General features: G+C 40.7%; 1 protein-coding gene across 1 annotated transcript in view; it reads left to right on the top strand.

Moving 5' to 3' along the window:
* Positions 1-14,880, top strand: part of LOC116053241 (cytochrome P450 26B1) — a 38,025-nt gene extending 23,145 nt beyond the window's left edge. The window contains exons 3-7 of the mRNA XM_031304247.2: positions 7,166-7,284; positions 8,163-8,319; positions 8,723-8,875; positions 10,559-10,840; positions 11,335-14,880. Coding sequence (XP_031160107.1) covers positions 7,166-7,284; positions 8,163-8,319; positions 8,723-8,875; positions 10,559-10,840; positions 11,335-11,727 — 1,104 coding nt within the window. The 3' untranslated portion in view covers positions 11,728-14,880. The remainder of the gene's footprint in view (positions 1-7,165; positions 7,285-8,162; positions 8,320-8,722; positions 8,876-10,558; positions 10,841-11,334) is intronic.
* Positions 14,881-15,513: the final 633 nt, after the last annotated feature.

Here is a 15,513-nt window from a genome sequence, read left to right as displayed (position 1 = left end):
CTAAATGTTTGCATTCCAACAATGTTCTTGCACACCATACAGTCTTAATGACAGGTGTGCAGTCAAAACATTTCCTAAAATTAGCCTAACATTCTGTAAATAGATTCAACGTGGGATTTGAATCAGATCGGATTTAATAAATGTCTACGCTTGAGTGGACCTTGTGTGGGATCAAATCCAGGACCATTTTGCTGTGATGTGACAGCTCCCATGTTTGTTTTGTGTCTGCAAATGACAGAAAGTAAATTTGATCTGTCTTCCCCTCACACAATAAGCAAAATATATGATTAAAGACCCTTTCTATAGAACTGAAGAAAAAAAAACACAGCAAGTGTGCTGTAGTAAACATGCTGAAGTAGCCTCACTAAGCCCTACATGACCCGCAGTGGAAAAATGTCCCTCTATACTGAAATAACTGCAAATACACACTGTGTTGACAGTGGCAGCTAGTTCTTTATTTTCACCTCTCACTCGCTCTTTTCTGTTCCGCCACTTGCTCAAACTCCCTCATTCTCTATCTTTCCTTCCCTAGTCTCCACTTTTTCCTTCTCTCTTGTTTTTCATTTTTTTTTGTTGGAGCCATCCCTTCATCTCTAAATTTAGGAAAAGGAGAAACATGCAGAGGAAAACAGAGGGTGAGATTTGACAGGAATAAAAAGAGACACGTGAAACAATTTGAATTGACATCTGCCTCAATTTAAGGGGGGATTTCTAAGCTGACATCTCCAACGACCCGACCTTGGATAAGCGGACGGAGATGGACATCTCCAACCTGCTTTCTTTCTGTATGTTTTACAAGCTGGGCCAGTTTTCCTTGCCTCTCTAGTTCTTCACTTTTCTCACAGTGATAATCAGGGGGAAAAAGGTGCCGTTAATGTTTTAAAACAAGTTCAAGCTGAGGAAGAGATACAGTGGAATAAGTATGCTGCTCTGCATGCAGTCTGTGTGTGTGTGTGTGTGTGTGTGTGTGTGTGTGTGTGTGTGTGTGTATATGTGTGTGTGTGTGTGTGTGTGTGTGATGGTGAGTCTGTTTCCTGTGCTTCTGCTCATCACCAGTAGAGGGCACCGCCAATTCTGACTGAGCTGAAGCCCATCCTGTCTCTCCCCTCTTTGCTTTAGTTTGATCAGTTTCTAAGGTTACATTTTAAAAGGAAAGATTAAGAAAACATAAAGGCTGCAGGTGATTTTTGTATTACCATTCCAGTAGTTCAAAGTCAGAGTATTGCATTAATCCAACGTTAGAATACTGCAGTGGTGGAAGAAATACTGTACGGTTAAAAATACTCACAACTCACTTACAAAGCAGTAAGTTTCCCTACTATAAGGCTTAGGCACAGCACCCAAGCTGAATTAATGCAAAATCAATGTGAGCATCAAAACTAACTAAATGACTTTTCTCAGATTTAATGATTGTAGTTGGTCCCCAGTGGCCTTCTTCAGGAAGTTTTGTCTTTAAGCTTTTTGAGTGTTTAATTCATTTGCTATCTGCTCTAGCTCTTCCAACGTTTTAGACACAGACATTTAGTCCAAAACGATGTTTGAAATTGCATATCGTTTTATTGAAAAATGTCACATTTTCTTGAAGGAAGACCTCTAAACTCCCTGCCAAATACGTGCACCTAAGTCTTTCACAAACCTAGGGAAAACACTTCAACGTTAAAGTCCGGCATTCAAAATGTAACTTAAGTAAGAGAATGTAAAAGTATAATCAGCAATATACATTAAAAAGCACTTAAAAAGTGGACTTAAGTACAGTACTTGAGTTAGTTACTCTCCACCACAGGCACACTGCTAAAATGGCAATGTCCGGCATTATATGTTTTTACGTGAAAATGAAAAATCGTAGGATAGATGAAACTATAGCAATGCATCATATTTAATGAGCTCTTCTCTAGGTTTTGCATGCAATCCTCATTCTGCAGAGTAACTAGTAATTGCACAGGTATTTGGTTCCATGCATTAAAGAAATAGCCGTGGATGTTAAAGAAAATAAGTTAAAGTTGTTTTTTGTTGCTGGTTTGATTCTGTTAACATACAGTACTTTAAGATAAATCATAAGCTATAACATAATGTGATTTAGCCACCCATGTCATATTTCTTTGTAACATTAGCTTCACCTGGCTGCTCTGACCTTTACATCCTAAGCTCGCCAACAAAGCCAATCCCTTTCTGATTCAAAGTGATGAGAGAAGCAGGGAAAGACGTATGGACAGCTTGTTTGACTAAGAGAAAGGAATAAAAAGTGTTTAAAAAAAAAAAAAAAAGGATGGATGAAGGGGCAGAGAGAGACGGGAAGAGGTGGGAACAGAGAGAAAGAGAGAGAGAGAGAGAGAGAGAGAGAGAGAGAGAGAGAGAGAGAGAGAGAGAGAAGGAGGGAAAGGAGGGCAGAGAGAAGAATAAAGGAGTCTTTACATGTCTGTGGAACCAGCAGCTCGCAGCACTTTCACATAATTTAAGACATATGGACATTATTAGGACGACCGTGTCTGTGTGTGTGTGTGTGTGTGTGTGTGTGTGTGTGTGTGTTTAAGCCTGTGTCTTTGCGCTGCAGGCTACAGAAGACAGTCACGTTTTTGTGGTGCAGCAAAATGACTGGACAATCCTCCCCCACCCCTCCCCGTCCTGTGTGGAACTTGGACCGTCCCAGAGTGACACTGCATAAAAAATGGTGTTTGACTGGCAGCAGCCAGGCCGCGCAGGGAGATACCATACACATGCGTGTCTGAGTGTGTGTGTGTGTTTGTCTGACCTGTAGTTACCTTTCAGAGTCTTGGCCTCCCGTCCGCATGCACACACACACACACAGCGGCTGACTGACTCATTGGTCCTACAGTAGCTCAACCCTACTGCTCTGACTATTTATGTGCGTGTGTGCGTGTGTGTGTGTGTGTGTGTGTGTATGTGTGTGTGTGTGTGTGTGTGTGTGTGTGTAGGCAAAGTACTCGCCCAAATTGACCAATTATGCATAATCCAGTGCAGACGGGTTAAATGGCTAAATTCACAACGCTGCATAACCTCCTATAACGAATATTTCCCTGTTGATTCTGAAACACGTTCGTCTAGTTTTCTAGTCCTTTTGGCGAGTGATCAACAAACTATCTAACAGCTGGCTCAGTTACAGATACATAGTTGAGTCATGGAACCGTCTGTTCTCAAACTGTTGACGTGAACTAATTCAATCATCAAATGACTAATTAGCCCACCAAATTCCATCCACTTTATTGACGAAGGAACCCATTAAAAATGAATGAATGGCTACAAAACCAACTAAATCTTTAACAGACGTTGAAACAGCCTAAGTAAATGAGTGAAAAACCGATCACATAACCAGAAAAGTAATTGACTAATTAACTTAATAAATGAAACTAAGTAATCAGTCAAATTACTCAAAAAACAACAGATTACATGATGTAACAAACTAAATGTTTAACTAAGTAACCAATAAGGCCCTGTTCAGACCTGGCATTAACGTGCATCTTGGGTTATCTGATCACAAGTGGACAGCTCAGTAGGCTACAGGTGGTCTGGCATTATGTACTGTATATGGCCTGACATTGTGTCAGCAGTATGTAAGCGAATGTGTCCTGGACAACATTGAAGCGCCTACTTAACTGATGTCTTCTGGGTAAGCGTAGCATTCTCAAATCGCATAAGCTGGCTTTGTCCATGATGTCTGAAAATGTCTAAAAGCCCATAGACATTCAGGTATTAACGCATGCGTCAAACATCTTGAGCGATTTGGTTTACGTGGAACACACCAAGGAAAAGACCCAGTCCATACAGATTTCTTCTTTCAATTTTCGACTTGCTGCCTCACGCTGGTTAAAAATGACAACGCATTTGGTCTTTGCAAATGGCAATGATGCACGTGTGTTTATTTGCATATATGTGGGGAACTGAGATCTGATTAAGTGGTGAATCAAGATGCATGTTAACGCCAGGTCTGAACCGGGACTTAGTGACAAACAACCAAGACACAAGTAGACATATTTTGGGCCAATCTACACCAAATATGCACCCTTGTATTACGTTTAACCATAGCAGCCCTCATGGGCCAATCGGTGTAATTTTGAAAATAGTGGAAGACAGTTTACAGATGCATCATTCCTCCAAGTTCTATCTACCACACGATCTAAATCAACCACGAAGCTAACAAAAGAACGGCTACGACAGCCTTTTTTCCTCAGACTGTTAGTGTATGTAATGCCCTGTGGTCAGGGGTTGGAGAGCATTTCATGTTAGCGGCCCCAGGGTGCGGCAGCAGAGGAAATGTAGCGCCGCTAACGTCTTAGAGCACCCTGTGATCTGCACTAACCACTCCCCAACACAAACAGCATATTTCATATATACCCATAGAGTGCATACAACGTAATTCACACACTGCATACCAACAGTAACCAAGGATGGAGGGGATGGGTGATGGCGCTGACATGGTGACAAGCAGCAGCAGTGTGTGAGAGTGTGCAGTCTGTGTCCGTTAACTGGGTTTTGACCACTTTTAGGACAGCGGTTCTTAACCTATCCTATCATTACTAACCAATTTTTTTGACTTATCTGAGCCATCCACTGGAGTGCGAATTTTTGTTGCTACCATCAGTCAACAATCTTCCGCGATGCAGAACAAATAGGTGCAAAAGGTCATTTATTCCTGCTGCCATCAGCATTGTGAATTAATTTCTTAAAATGTAACTCTTGTCGTTTATTTTGTTGTGTTTTTTGGTGTGCTTGCTGTCTCTGTAGCCTACTGCTGGCTGTAAACCGAATTGCCCTTCGGGGATAATAAAGATACCTTGTACTTGTGCTTGTACACTTTGACGCAGACATCACCAGCTCAGTGGACTATTGTTCATTTATTCTGAGGGTGACAGAGGGAGGGAAGCAGGGTTTGAAGGAATGATGGGAAAGAAAGGGAAGAGGGCAACAGAGGAGAAAGAAAATGAGAGGAAAATGATGTAGAAGGCAAAATAAAGAGTTTGACTGCCCAACTAATGGTTTGGTGGCTGAAACATCGACCTCAGAAACCACATGTACCCTCACTGGCCTGGTCTCAGATCCCACTAGAAGCTCCTTTCTTCACTCTCAGCCTCCATTATGTCTCAATGAAAAGAAGCAGGAACACTTTGAGTTTAACTTATTGAAAACATATTAGAAACACACAATAAAGTAATTTTCTTTTGTGCATAACGTGCTCAAAAAGCTATAAATCCAGGACAAGTTCAATTTGAGTACAAAGACACTATGTTGTACTGGTTTTTCAAAGGTTATTTCTGAACTGCCACTTAAAAGAGATTCAGCACATCATTTTGCAACATCCCGTCACAGTTCCTAAAAGTAAAGTCTCAGTGTGTTTAGTGCAGTTTAGTTTATCTGCGCGGTTATAAAAAGTAGATGGAAGGCCATAAAAAGAGCCCACAAAGATAAAATAGATTGAGAAAAACCACAGACAAGATGCAATTATGAGTTTGTGCAGGTTAGAAAATGAAGAAGGAGCTCATAAAAAAGCACAAAAACTACTTCAAAATGAAATTTTACTATTACGGCGAAACCCATCTACAAATGCTCAACCCACATCTTAACTAGCAAACTGAAAATGATTGCAGGGCTCTTCAAGTGTTCTGCAATGTTCTGCAATGCCTTCCTGCGATTACTGATCAAATAAAACCCACGATTGTAACTTTTGTGAAACTTCATTTGAAGAATTAGACAGCCCTCTGTAGCTTGAACGCTGTCGTCTTTTGAAAACTCATTGCTGAAAGAGCTCAACTGTTCGTGGTCATCATTGAAAAGTTGACATTTCGCCCCAAGCAGCAGTAATATTAACTATTCTCTCTCGTTCCCTTCTACAGAACTCTGACTGTTTAAGGGAGAGCTCAAAAGGTTAAATGCACAAGAATGTTATTTATCCTAATACAGCTAAGTGTTAGTGACTGATTCATACTATATAAAAGCCCTATTCTAAGTCTGCTCACTTTTCTCTCCTCTCCAATGTTCTCCACTTCCAAAACATTTCCAAGAGTGTTTTAAGGGCAGTTTTGGAGGTTAAATCAGATGGAATGTTATTTGTCCAAACAACACTGACGACTGGTGACTGATTCACACTAAGAAATACTACGAGCAGCCAGGAAAGACTTAACTATTCCCCCTCCTCTCTCTTTCTCTCTCTGCCTGTCATTCTAGTTCTGCTGACTACAGGGGAAAACCTCTACAATGTATAAGTCTCTGTAAAGAGGGAGGGAGATGAATAAGGAACAGGCATCACACAAAAAAAACGAATAAGAATGAGGACACAACAGAAAGTCTTGTCTTCGACATGCAACTGCAGGGCCAGGGATCAAACTGCCAACCTTCCATATTGGCAGGTGACCATTCTACCACTGAGCCACAGCCGCCCCCTATGCAAAATCATGACCATTTCGTAAAATTTTTACATTGTTGTACTGGGCGAAATACCGTCACATTTTGTAGTTCCGTTCGTCATTGAAATATGCATGTTTGAAAAGTCATAGAATCACCAAAGTTGTTACAATTCACCCTGAGGGAAAAATTAATTCCTTCACCAAATTCCATGGCAATCCATCCAAAACATTTCACTTAAAAACCCCAAACGTGAACGTAACGGTGGCATTAGATAGAAATCAAGGGATCAACAATAAGTCTGTAAGATTAATCCTGCAGAAAACATGGATATCTGTACCCAATATCATGGCAATCCATCTAATAGTTGTTAAGGTATTTCAGTCAGGACCAATGTGATGGACTGACCGAATGACACACATTGCTATCCATTGAGCCAAACCACTAGCATGGCTAAAAAGCACCCCATTTGGTTAGGACTGGATCAAATTTGTATTTGCAGCAGAAAAAACTTGTCCCTACTGCCATCTGTTCACACATCTTGTCAGTCAGGATTCTGTTTATACCACCATGTAAGCGTGAAGGGGGTTACAGTCTTTAATTAATCTGTGCTTCTGTCCTCTGCTTGAACTTGCACGGGTTCAAACACATTTCTCTATGCGTTCTGCCTGCGTGCCAAGTCATCCAATTTATGAGCATTTAATGAAAATCCTAGTTGATCTTTATCTGTGTCTGTACAGTATGTGTCATGAACAGACACATGCAGTCACATTTGAACTGACACAATATGCCTCTTACTCTGTCTCTCCAGGTGTTTGCCAAAGTGTTCAGCCACGAGGCCTTGGAGTCCTACCTCCCGAAAATCCAGCAGGTCATCCAGGAGAGCCTCCGAGTATGGAGCTCCAACCCTGAGCCTATCAATGTCTACAGGTAGGATGGGCGTCCTGGTGTAGAAACACATTCACAAGAGATAGACACGTCATTGTCATTGCGCTTAGAAATTGGGGGCAGGATCATCGCTACAAGAAGAAAAACAATCTACAGTATAGAAACATTTACATAATGACTTGATTTTGGACAGAAAGATCATAACTTAAAGCAGGTAAAAACAATGAGAACATCAGCCCATCGTAGAAACATTATATATATATATATATATATATATATATATATACATCCTATCCGATTTTTTAGTATATCCGAAACCTTAGTATGTGTCAATAACACTCTAATTTACATTTCTACACATTTAAACAACTGTTGGTCTTGTTATTCACCTCTTTCAGTAATTAAGGCATTATCTGGCGATGCCGCTAGAGCAGAGGTTGGCAGGGATTACCATGGTTACGCGTCTTCGACGGCAAGGAGGCTCTCAGGAAGTGAAGTTGAAAATTACAGTTTAGTGCGTCCGAAAACACACTACACACTACTGTTTTAGTTTTTTTTACACAAAAGTATGTTGAACGATAGTACACGCGTTGAGTATGTAGTGCAGAGTATGCGATTTCAGACGCAACCAAAGACATCCCAGTTGTCTTTAAAAAAAAAAAAAAAAAAAAAGTGTTTGAAGAAGAAAAGCCAGGTACAAAATGCATCATGGGCAGAAACATTGCTGTTGCTGGTCAGCATGCGTTGGAGAGATCATTATCTGTTTCTATCCATGGCGATAAAGCGAAACATCATCAAGTTCCTTCGCAAAACAAGGTTTGCTTCGGGTTGCTTAGAATTGTGGTCGAGAAGGGGTGTAAATGCAAGTGAGGATCTATCATTGGATGTGACTAAGGTCCTGATTGGTTGTCTTTCTACAGGGAGAGCCAGAGGTTGTCGTTCACCATGGCTGTGAGGGTGCTGCTGGGATTCAGGGTGTCAGAGGAGGAGATGAGGCATCTGTTCTCCACCTTCCAGGACTTTGTGGACAACCTGTTCAGTCTGCCTATAGACCTGCCGTTTAGTGGCTACAGGAAGGTACGTGTTGACATCCTCTAGTCCTTTTTCAAGTATCTGCAAACTTAATTTAAAAAAAAAAAAGAAAGAGAAATCTGTAGTTTGCCTATATTTGATTTTGGCCCCAAAGACAAAACTATTCCCTTTATGCTAAGATGTAGTTGCTAATGAATTGTGTTTTACTTACTTACTCTGGTGCATAATGAGCACCTTACTGCAATTGTGCTTTCACCCTTTTGACTTCACTTTTTATAACGAAAGCATTCTTTTGAGTTCCCAACATCACAAGAGACAAAGTAACGTATTTGAAATTGTTTGAATGCTTGGGTACATAAGTGCATGAGAAAATTGGTTTTAATGAATATGCTTCTTTTAAAAGAAACCTTGGTATGTAGCGTTGACTTTGCTTTGTGCGCTTTTGCAGGGTATTCGTGCACGAGACACCCTGCAGAAAAGCATAGAGAAAGCCATCAGGGAGAAGCCGTGTTCCCAGGGGAAGGATTACAGCGACGCGCTGGACGTCCTGATGGAGAGTGCCAAAGAGAACGGCACCGAGCTCACCATGCAGGAACTGAAGGTAACACACCTACACACAAAAGAATCACCTGAGCGGGGAGGAAAAAAGGTGTGCAAACACACGCTGGAGAGACGCTGGACACACAAGAAGCCACTCAATCACACATGGGAGCCTTAACACACACAGTACAGATACACGCCAGCTCTATTGTGTTCAAACATACACAACGTTTACCTAGTAAAGTGCTGCCAAAGAGAACCTGTCTTGGCTAATTGAACACACGCACATCAAGAATTATCATAATTTCTTCAACAAATCATCTTGGCATCATAAGCAACGAAAGTGACTTGTCACACACATCTTTATGTAAAATATGACTGCCATGACGGGATGCTTAGCTGATGCCCATAGGCAGACAGTAACACTATAACACACACATGGACAGGCACACCCTCTATTTACCCATTAAAGTAATTCTAAGGAATTCTGTGGAAACTCAACTCTCTCTTTCTTGCTCTCTGTGGTTTCTGGGTTAAATCCAGGTCCAAAAATAAGTCAACACTCCCCCTTGCTAGGGGTCTGAAAGAGGCCTCCTGTACGCACACACTCACACTCACACATACACATACAGAATATAAATACACATGAACTGGGGAGCCCCTGTCGCAGAGGCCCAGGCTGAAGCACTCACCTGCAGTTTTCTGACGCACGCATATATAACACAGACACATGCAGAGTGAGGCTGAGATGTGTTTTGACACGGATGACGGCAGATGAGAGATTTGAAATGAGAGTTGTGCTGCCCAGCCTCGTTATTTATTCTACTACCTTAATAATGGGCCCGACACGGCACACTAAATGTAGTTTTTGGATACAAACTTCATATTTCCAAACACGCTACTTTTCAGGAATTAAAAACAACATGCTTTTATTATGTAATGGCTTTTTATTTGGCCCTGTGTCGTTACGAAATAAATGGCAAGCTTCAGGCGTGGGGCGGTAGATTTCTGGCCAAAGTAAGGTTGAGGTCCTAGGTTGAGTTTGCTCACAATTTGGCTTAATAATTATTGACAAGAAAAGATTTCACCTTTTGAAAACTAATGAAAATGCAAGTGACAACCCCATAACATGCTGGGTGAGAAAATATTTTTCTTCAGTCATTAATTCTGTACATTGTAATGCTAACACCTCTGTAATTGTGGCTATAAGTGGGCATTTGGCTATTGTCCACCCTCACCCCTCAGCATATACCATCTATATTTCCACTCTCCGGACCCTTTATTCAAGTGACAAGCAATTAGCCCTTCAGGAGCTGAGTCAGAAACCAGTTGGCGTGCCCACAAAGTAAAGACAAATCAACTTAAACTCCCTCAGTACAGTTATGCACTCAGTGTTAGTTTGTGCTGACGCTAAAATTACGCTTTACTTTCCATATCAGTGAGTGGCTTTACGCAACTCTGGCCGAGTGGTGAATAGAAATAGCGACAGGTATGGAGACCATGTTTAGAGGCTGTATATAGATTGTTGAATTTTTTTTTTTAAACCGTACTACAGCCGAACTTCATTTTAATCAGTGGTTGCAAGATAAATCATACAAAATAAACAAGAATAAAACACTGGCTTTTCTCATATCTTGACTTTTTATCTTTTAAAAATCTTAAAATGAAACAATCTTAGGAGGGAATCACTCTCATGAGTAGGCATTGGGAACCAGTACACTCATACACTATCTCGCCTCTCTAGGAGTCGACTATCGAGCTGATCTTTGCCGCCTTCGCCACCACGGCCAGTGCAAGCACCTCACTCATCATGCAGCTCCTTCGCCACCCTGCTGTGCTGGAGCGCCTGAGGGAGGAACTGAGAGCCAGGGGTCTCCTCCACAATGGCTGCCTTATGCCAGGAGAGCTGAGACTGGACACCATCGTGAGCCTTAAGTACCTGGACTGTGTCATCAAGGAGGTGCTGAGACTCTTTACGCCCGTCTCAGGGGCATACCGAACCGCCATGCAGACTTTCGAACTCGACGTGAGTAGTCAAGTAATATTTCCCGACTGAATGATTTATAGCCAGATTCTATATCTTTTTCTTTTATCATACGTCAATTGGTGATGACGTCTTTCCAAACGGCACTTTCATCTTCACACGTAGCATCAGGTGTCAACAGTAAGAATATAGTCCTGTCAATCTACTGGAAAAGTATCCAACAAGTCAAGGTTTTACATTTACTAAAGACAAAGTGCCGTCAAAGATGACTCTCACATTCCCGTTTCATACTGTACTGTAGCTGGTATAGACACAAGAGAAGCCTAATATTGCAGAAAAGTCCCTGATGCTTAGCCAGAGATACAAAAACTGGAATCAGATTTTTTTGCAAAATCTCTGGCCTTACAAGCTAATGTGCCAAAGTGCAACAACTTTTCCAGAATTGATTACGCCAAAGACATATACTTGCAGTTATGATTGCACTCTTAAAAACTTGCTAAATGGTTTTTGGCATCTCTCGGTCTTTCTGTCTCCAGGGAGTTCAAATTCCAAAGGGCTGGAGTGTGATGTACAGCATTCGGGACACCCACGACACTGCCGCTGTCTTTAAGGATGTGGATGCCTTTGACCCTGACCGCTTCAGTCAAGAGCGGGGAGAAGACAAAGAGGGACGCTTCCACTATCTGCCCTTTGGCGGTGGTGTCCGGTCCTGTCTGGGCAAGCAGCTCGCCACCCTCTTCCTTCGCATCCTGGCTATTGAGCTGGCCAGCACCAGCCGCTTTGAGCTGGCAACCCGGCAGTTCCCCCGCGTGGTCACGGTACCCGTGGTCCACCCTGTCGACGGGCTGAAAGTCAAGTTCTACGGCTTGGACTCCAACCAGAACGAGATCATGGCCAAGTCGGAAGAGCTGCTGGGAGCGACTGTTTGAAGGGCAGAGAGTTGATGAGTAAGGATGGGGGGGCAGGTGGGTTGGGGTTGGGGTAGTGATGGAAGAAGTCTTTAGGGAGAAGATTGAAGAAAGGACAGAAAGAATTTCAGAGTTATTTTTTCTTCTCCACCTTTGCTCTGTCAAGTTGGAGGTTCCTTTTCAGACTAAAAGAAAAGCAGAAGTCTTCATATCTTGTTATGATCGGGACTTTCCTCTGAAAAAAGGAAGAAGCTGCCAAAAAAGTTCTTAATTTTGCTCTATTCTGTGTATTTTTTAAAGAAATATACAAACAAAATGTATGTATAAAAAAGCTATGTAATATAATTTGGAAGAGAATGTGGGTAGTGCACAATGGGAGAAAGAGAAGTATGGTGGTACTTTTGGTGAAATGAAGGGTTGAATTTGGAAAAGTAAAAGTAAAGACGGTTGCGGAAAGAAGGCAAGATGGATGAAACAGGGTATAGGATGAAAGAATATGATATTTTAGCATTTTGTTTGTGCTTAATCAAATGCATTGAACCATTTCAGTTGTCTACCAGGGTAAAATAGATGGATATAAAGACTTAAGAGTTCTAGATCTTCTGGTCAAATATGTTAAATTTTGAGCCAGAGTTCTTCAAGGCTTCATCCAGATTCAACTCATGTTTTCTGCTTATTTGAGAAAGATTGAAAGAAGAATGACAAGCATCAGTGGTGGCATTGTGTTTTCCATCCAAGGTCCATCAAGATTCAAACTGTTTACTGGCTTACAGATGCAGTCAAAGGGATCATAGCACATTACGTAGCAGGTTGCGGCACACTGTGTTGCTGAGCTTGTCAGATTGGCTCTGCACCGTTACTTCGAGCCAACTATATCATGATGCAGTAAATAATTTGAACCGTCAACATTTGTACTAATTATGGTCAAATATCAATTCAGGCAGTGAAGGAAAGGGCTTAGAAATGAGGGGGGAAGGTATTCTGGCTGCATATTTTAATGGGTGGAACACAACATTTTGAATGGATGTAAATGGGCAATTTGTTCATGTTCTTAAGACCTCCTTTCTAGCTGTTTTCTTCACAAAGCTGCCTCTACATTTTGTGATCCTCTTTGATTTTTCCATAGCACTTCCATGCATGCATGCATGCTTCAGTTCTCAAATGACCAACATTATAAAAAAAAAAAAAAAAAAATAGAATAGACATGAAGGGTAAGAACTGCCGAACCTTTCCCTCAGTTCCAGCTACCCACTGGTTGCTCATATGTATTGTCCATACTGTATATAGGCCTACAGCATATCACAGTAAGCTTGGTGATGTGTGAACTCAGGTGCAGAGTAGACATTGTGGTGAATAATGAATAAGCCTTTGCTTTTTGATATTTAACCTTGACTGACTGCACATAAATAATGTCACTTACTCACTATTGTAGTTTCAGAGCTGGACCGATTACTTTTTGAAAAGCTTTCAATTACTTTGCCTTCCTTCCACATAAACTAAAAGATATCAGGGGTTTCCAAAAAACGCTTGCTCTCACTTGAGACATACCCTTATGCAACCATTTTGTATCCCCCCAGAAGAAAGCAATTTTGGTGTTGTAAGCAGAATCAAGCAACATGAACTCGCAATTGGCATCACACAAGAAAAAAGTAACAAAGTCAATAAGTAATGAGGTCCAGGTCTGCTTTGTAAACTCTCTGAACCTGTGCTTTGATACATAAACTACACTTTTAAGTTGCATTGAGATTGTACTCTCTCGGACGGCGACTATATCCAGCAACAAGGATACGATTAAGAACTCGCTCTCGTGAAGTGGCGAGCCGTCCTGAAGCTGGAGGGGGAGAAAAGTCAGAGGGATAAGGTGGAGATGGAGAGGAGAAGACCTACATACATGCTGCTTGAGTGTTGCTTTGTCATTCTGTGTCTGTTTATGTGTGTGCTGTTTTTATTGTTCCTGTCTCCTTGGGGCAGCCATTTTGAGTTCTGTGGAGAAGGTGACATTTTTTCTTGCTGCTCCTCCAATCAACGCTAAGAATGCAAAAACATAAATTCCATGGTGTAAGCAACTTTATTAGCTATAAGAGATTTATTGTTTGAGGTGATTGCACAATCAGAACTCTCAGAGCTTTGTGTCTTCCATGATTAGAGAGGAAAGCTTCTGCAACGGAACTCCGGGACTTTCTAGCGGAACTCTTGGACATTTTAAAATCCCCGGATAGGGTTCTAAGTTCCATACCGAAGCTTAAGAGAGAAGGACCAATGAGGTTTCAGGGGAGGGCAGGGTTGCTCGCACTCTGAGGGCTTTTCTTATTGGACGATCTTGTTGTCCAATAGCATTACAGATGGATTCTGCCAGTGCTAGACATTGTTCACTCTTTCTACCAACCACACCACTGATTTCTTCATGATAAAAAATTATATAAAAATAGATTTTTTTTGCTGCTTTTCTTGTGTACATTTTCTAATTGAGAGTTCTAGATTGCAATAGTTTGTATCGAGTGAGATTTGCTATTTCTTCCCCTTTTTTATATATATATAATTTAGCTGATTAAAATATTTGCCTTTTGTGAAAGCAAAAAGCATTCATAGATTATAGTGTATATTCATTTGTACAATATTCATTTCTTTAGCAAGCCATGGGAAAAAGCAGCTATTTACGTCTACTAATAACCTAATATTAATGTTATTGTACGATTAATATTGTTGTTATAAGATATTTGAAATGCTAATTTTTATTCTATTACAGATTTAGAGGTTTTAGCCTAAATGGGAAGGTCTTTGGTAAATATTGGATGTATTTAGAATGTTATGTATTTCAGTTATATTGTAAACAGTGTTTAAAATGTTAATATTGTTGATTTGATGTAATAAATATTATTTGTTTCGTTATTCAGACTTATTATCACTGCATTTTATTTGATATTAATTATGGAAAACAGAAAGCACTTGCGAGGTATGTCTATTTTTTAAGTGCCATGCGACTACATTTTCCCCTCTCACCTGTTGGTTTCTCTGAATCTGTCTTATGTCATTCTGTACATAATATTTCTATTTCTTTTTACGGGAAAAATGTTCATTTAGTTTAATATGAATGTCTTGTTCGACTTTCTTTCTTTCCAGTTTTTGTTACCGTGATTGTTAAATGTACTCCTGTAATAAACTACAAAGTAAAAAGATGTACTCCTATCCTTTTTCTAGATAGCTAAAGAGAGAATAGTTAGGAAAACAATACCACAATTTGTATGTTTTTAATGTATAAAAGTGCTACATTCTCAGCTAATCCTGCCTTTACACCAGTGGTGTAGTCTACGTGATACGCAGGTATACGCAGTATACCCACTACGAAAGCTCCAGGATTTCCATATACCCACTTAAAAATTGACATGCAACAACATACTCTCCATTATATTTTTGCTATATTTTGAATTGTCATCTGTGTTCTTTTTCTTTGCATAGGCTAAATAAAGGTATTTCCACCGTAAAGTGGTTCAGAAGTGTGTATCCAAATGCAGAAAATGAAATTGTTGACGCTCATAACTTCCCTAGGGGAGGACACCCAGACCCCCCTCTATGATATGCCTCCCCCTTCCCCAAAGGCAGATTCTGGCCCATATATATAGGCCAATATATATATATATATATACAGTACAGTATACCCACTACAATACATTAGACTACACCACTACTTTACACCGCAAGGCTCTACACACTACACACCTCTTCGGGTGAAGTGACAGTGCAGCACCTGTGCAAAAACTCTAAAACTGGCTTCATCTGTAAAAGCTTGACAACAGGCGATTGATTCAT

This window comes from Sander lucioperca, chromosome 17, assembly GCF_008315115.2.
Source record: "Sander lucioperca isolate FBNREF2018 chromosome 17, SLUC_FBN_1.2, whole genome shotgun sequence".
In the NCBI taxonomy this organism is placed as follows: Eukaryota; Metazoa; Chordata; class Actinopteri; order Perciformes; family Percidae; genus Sander; species Sander lucioperca.
This window is presented reverse-complemented; position numbering and strand designations above follow the sequence as displayed.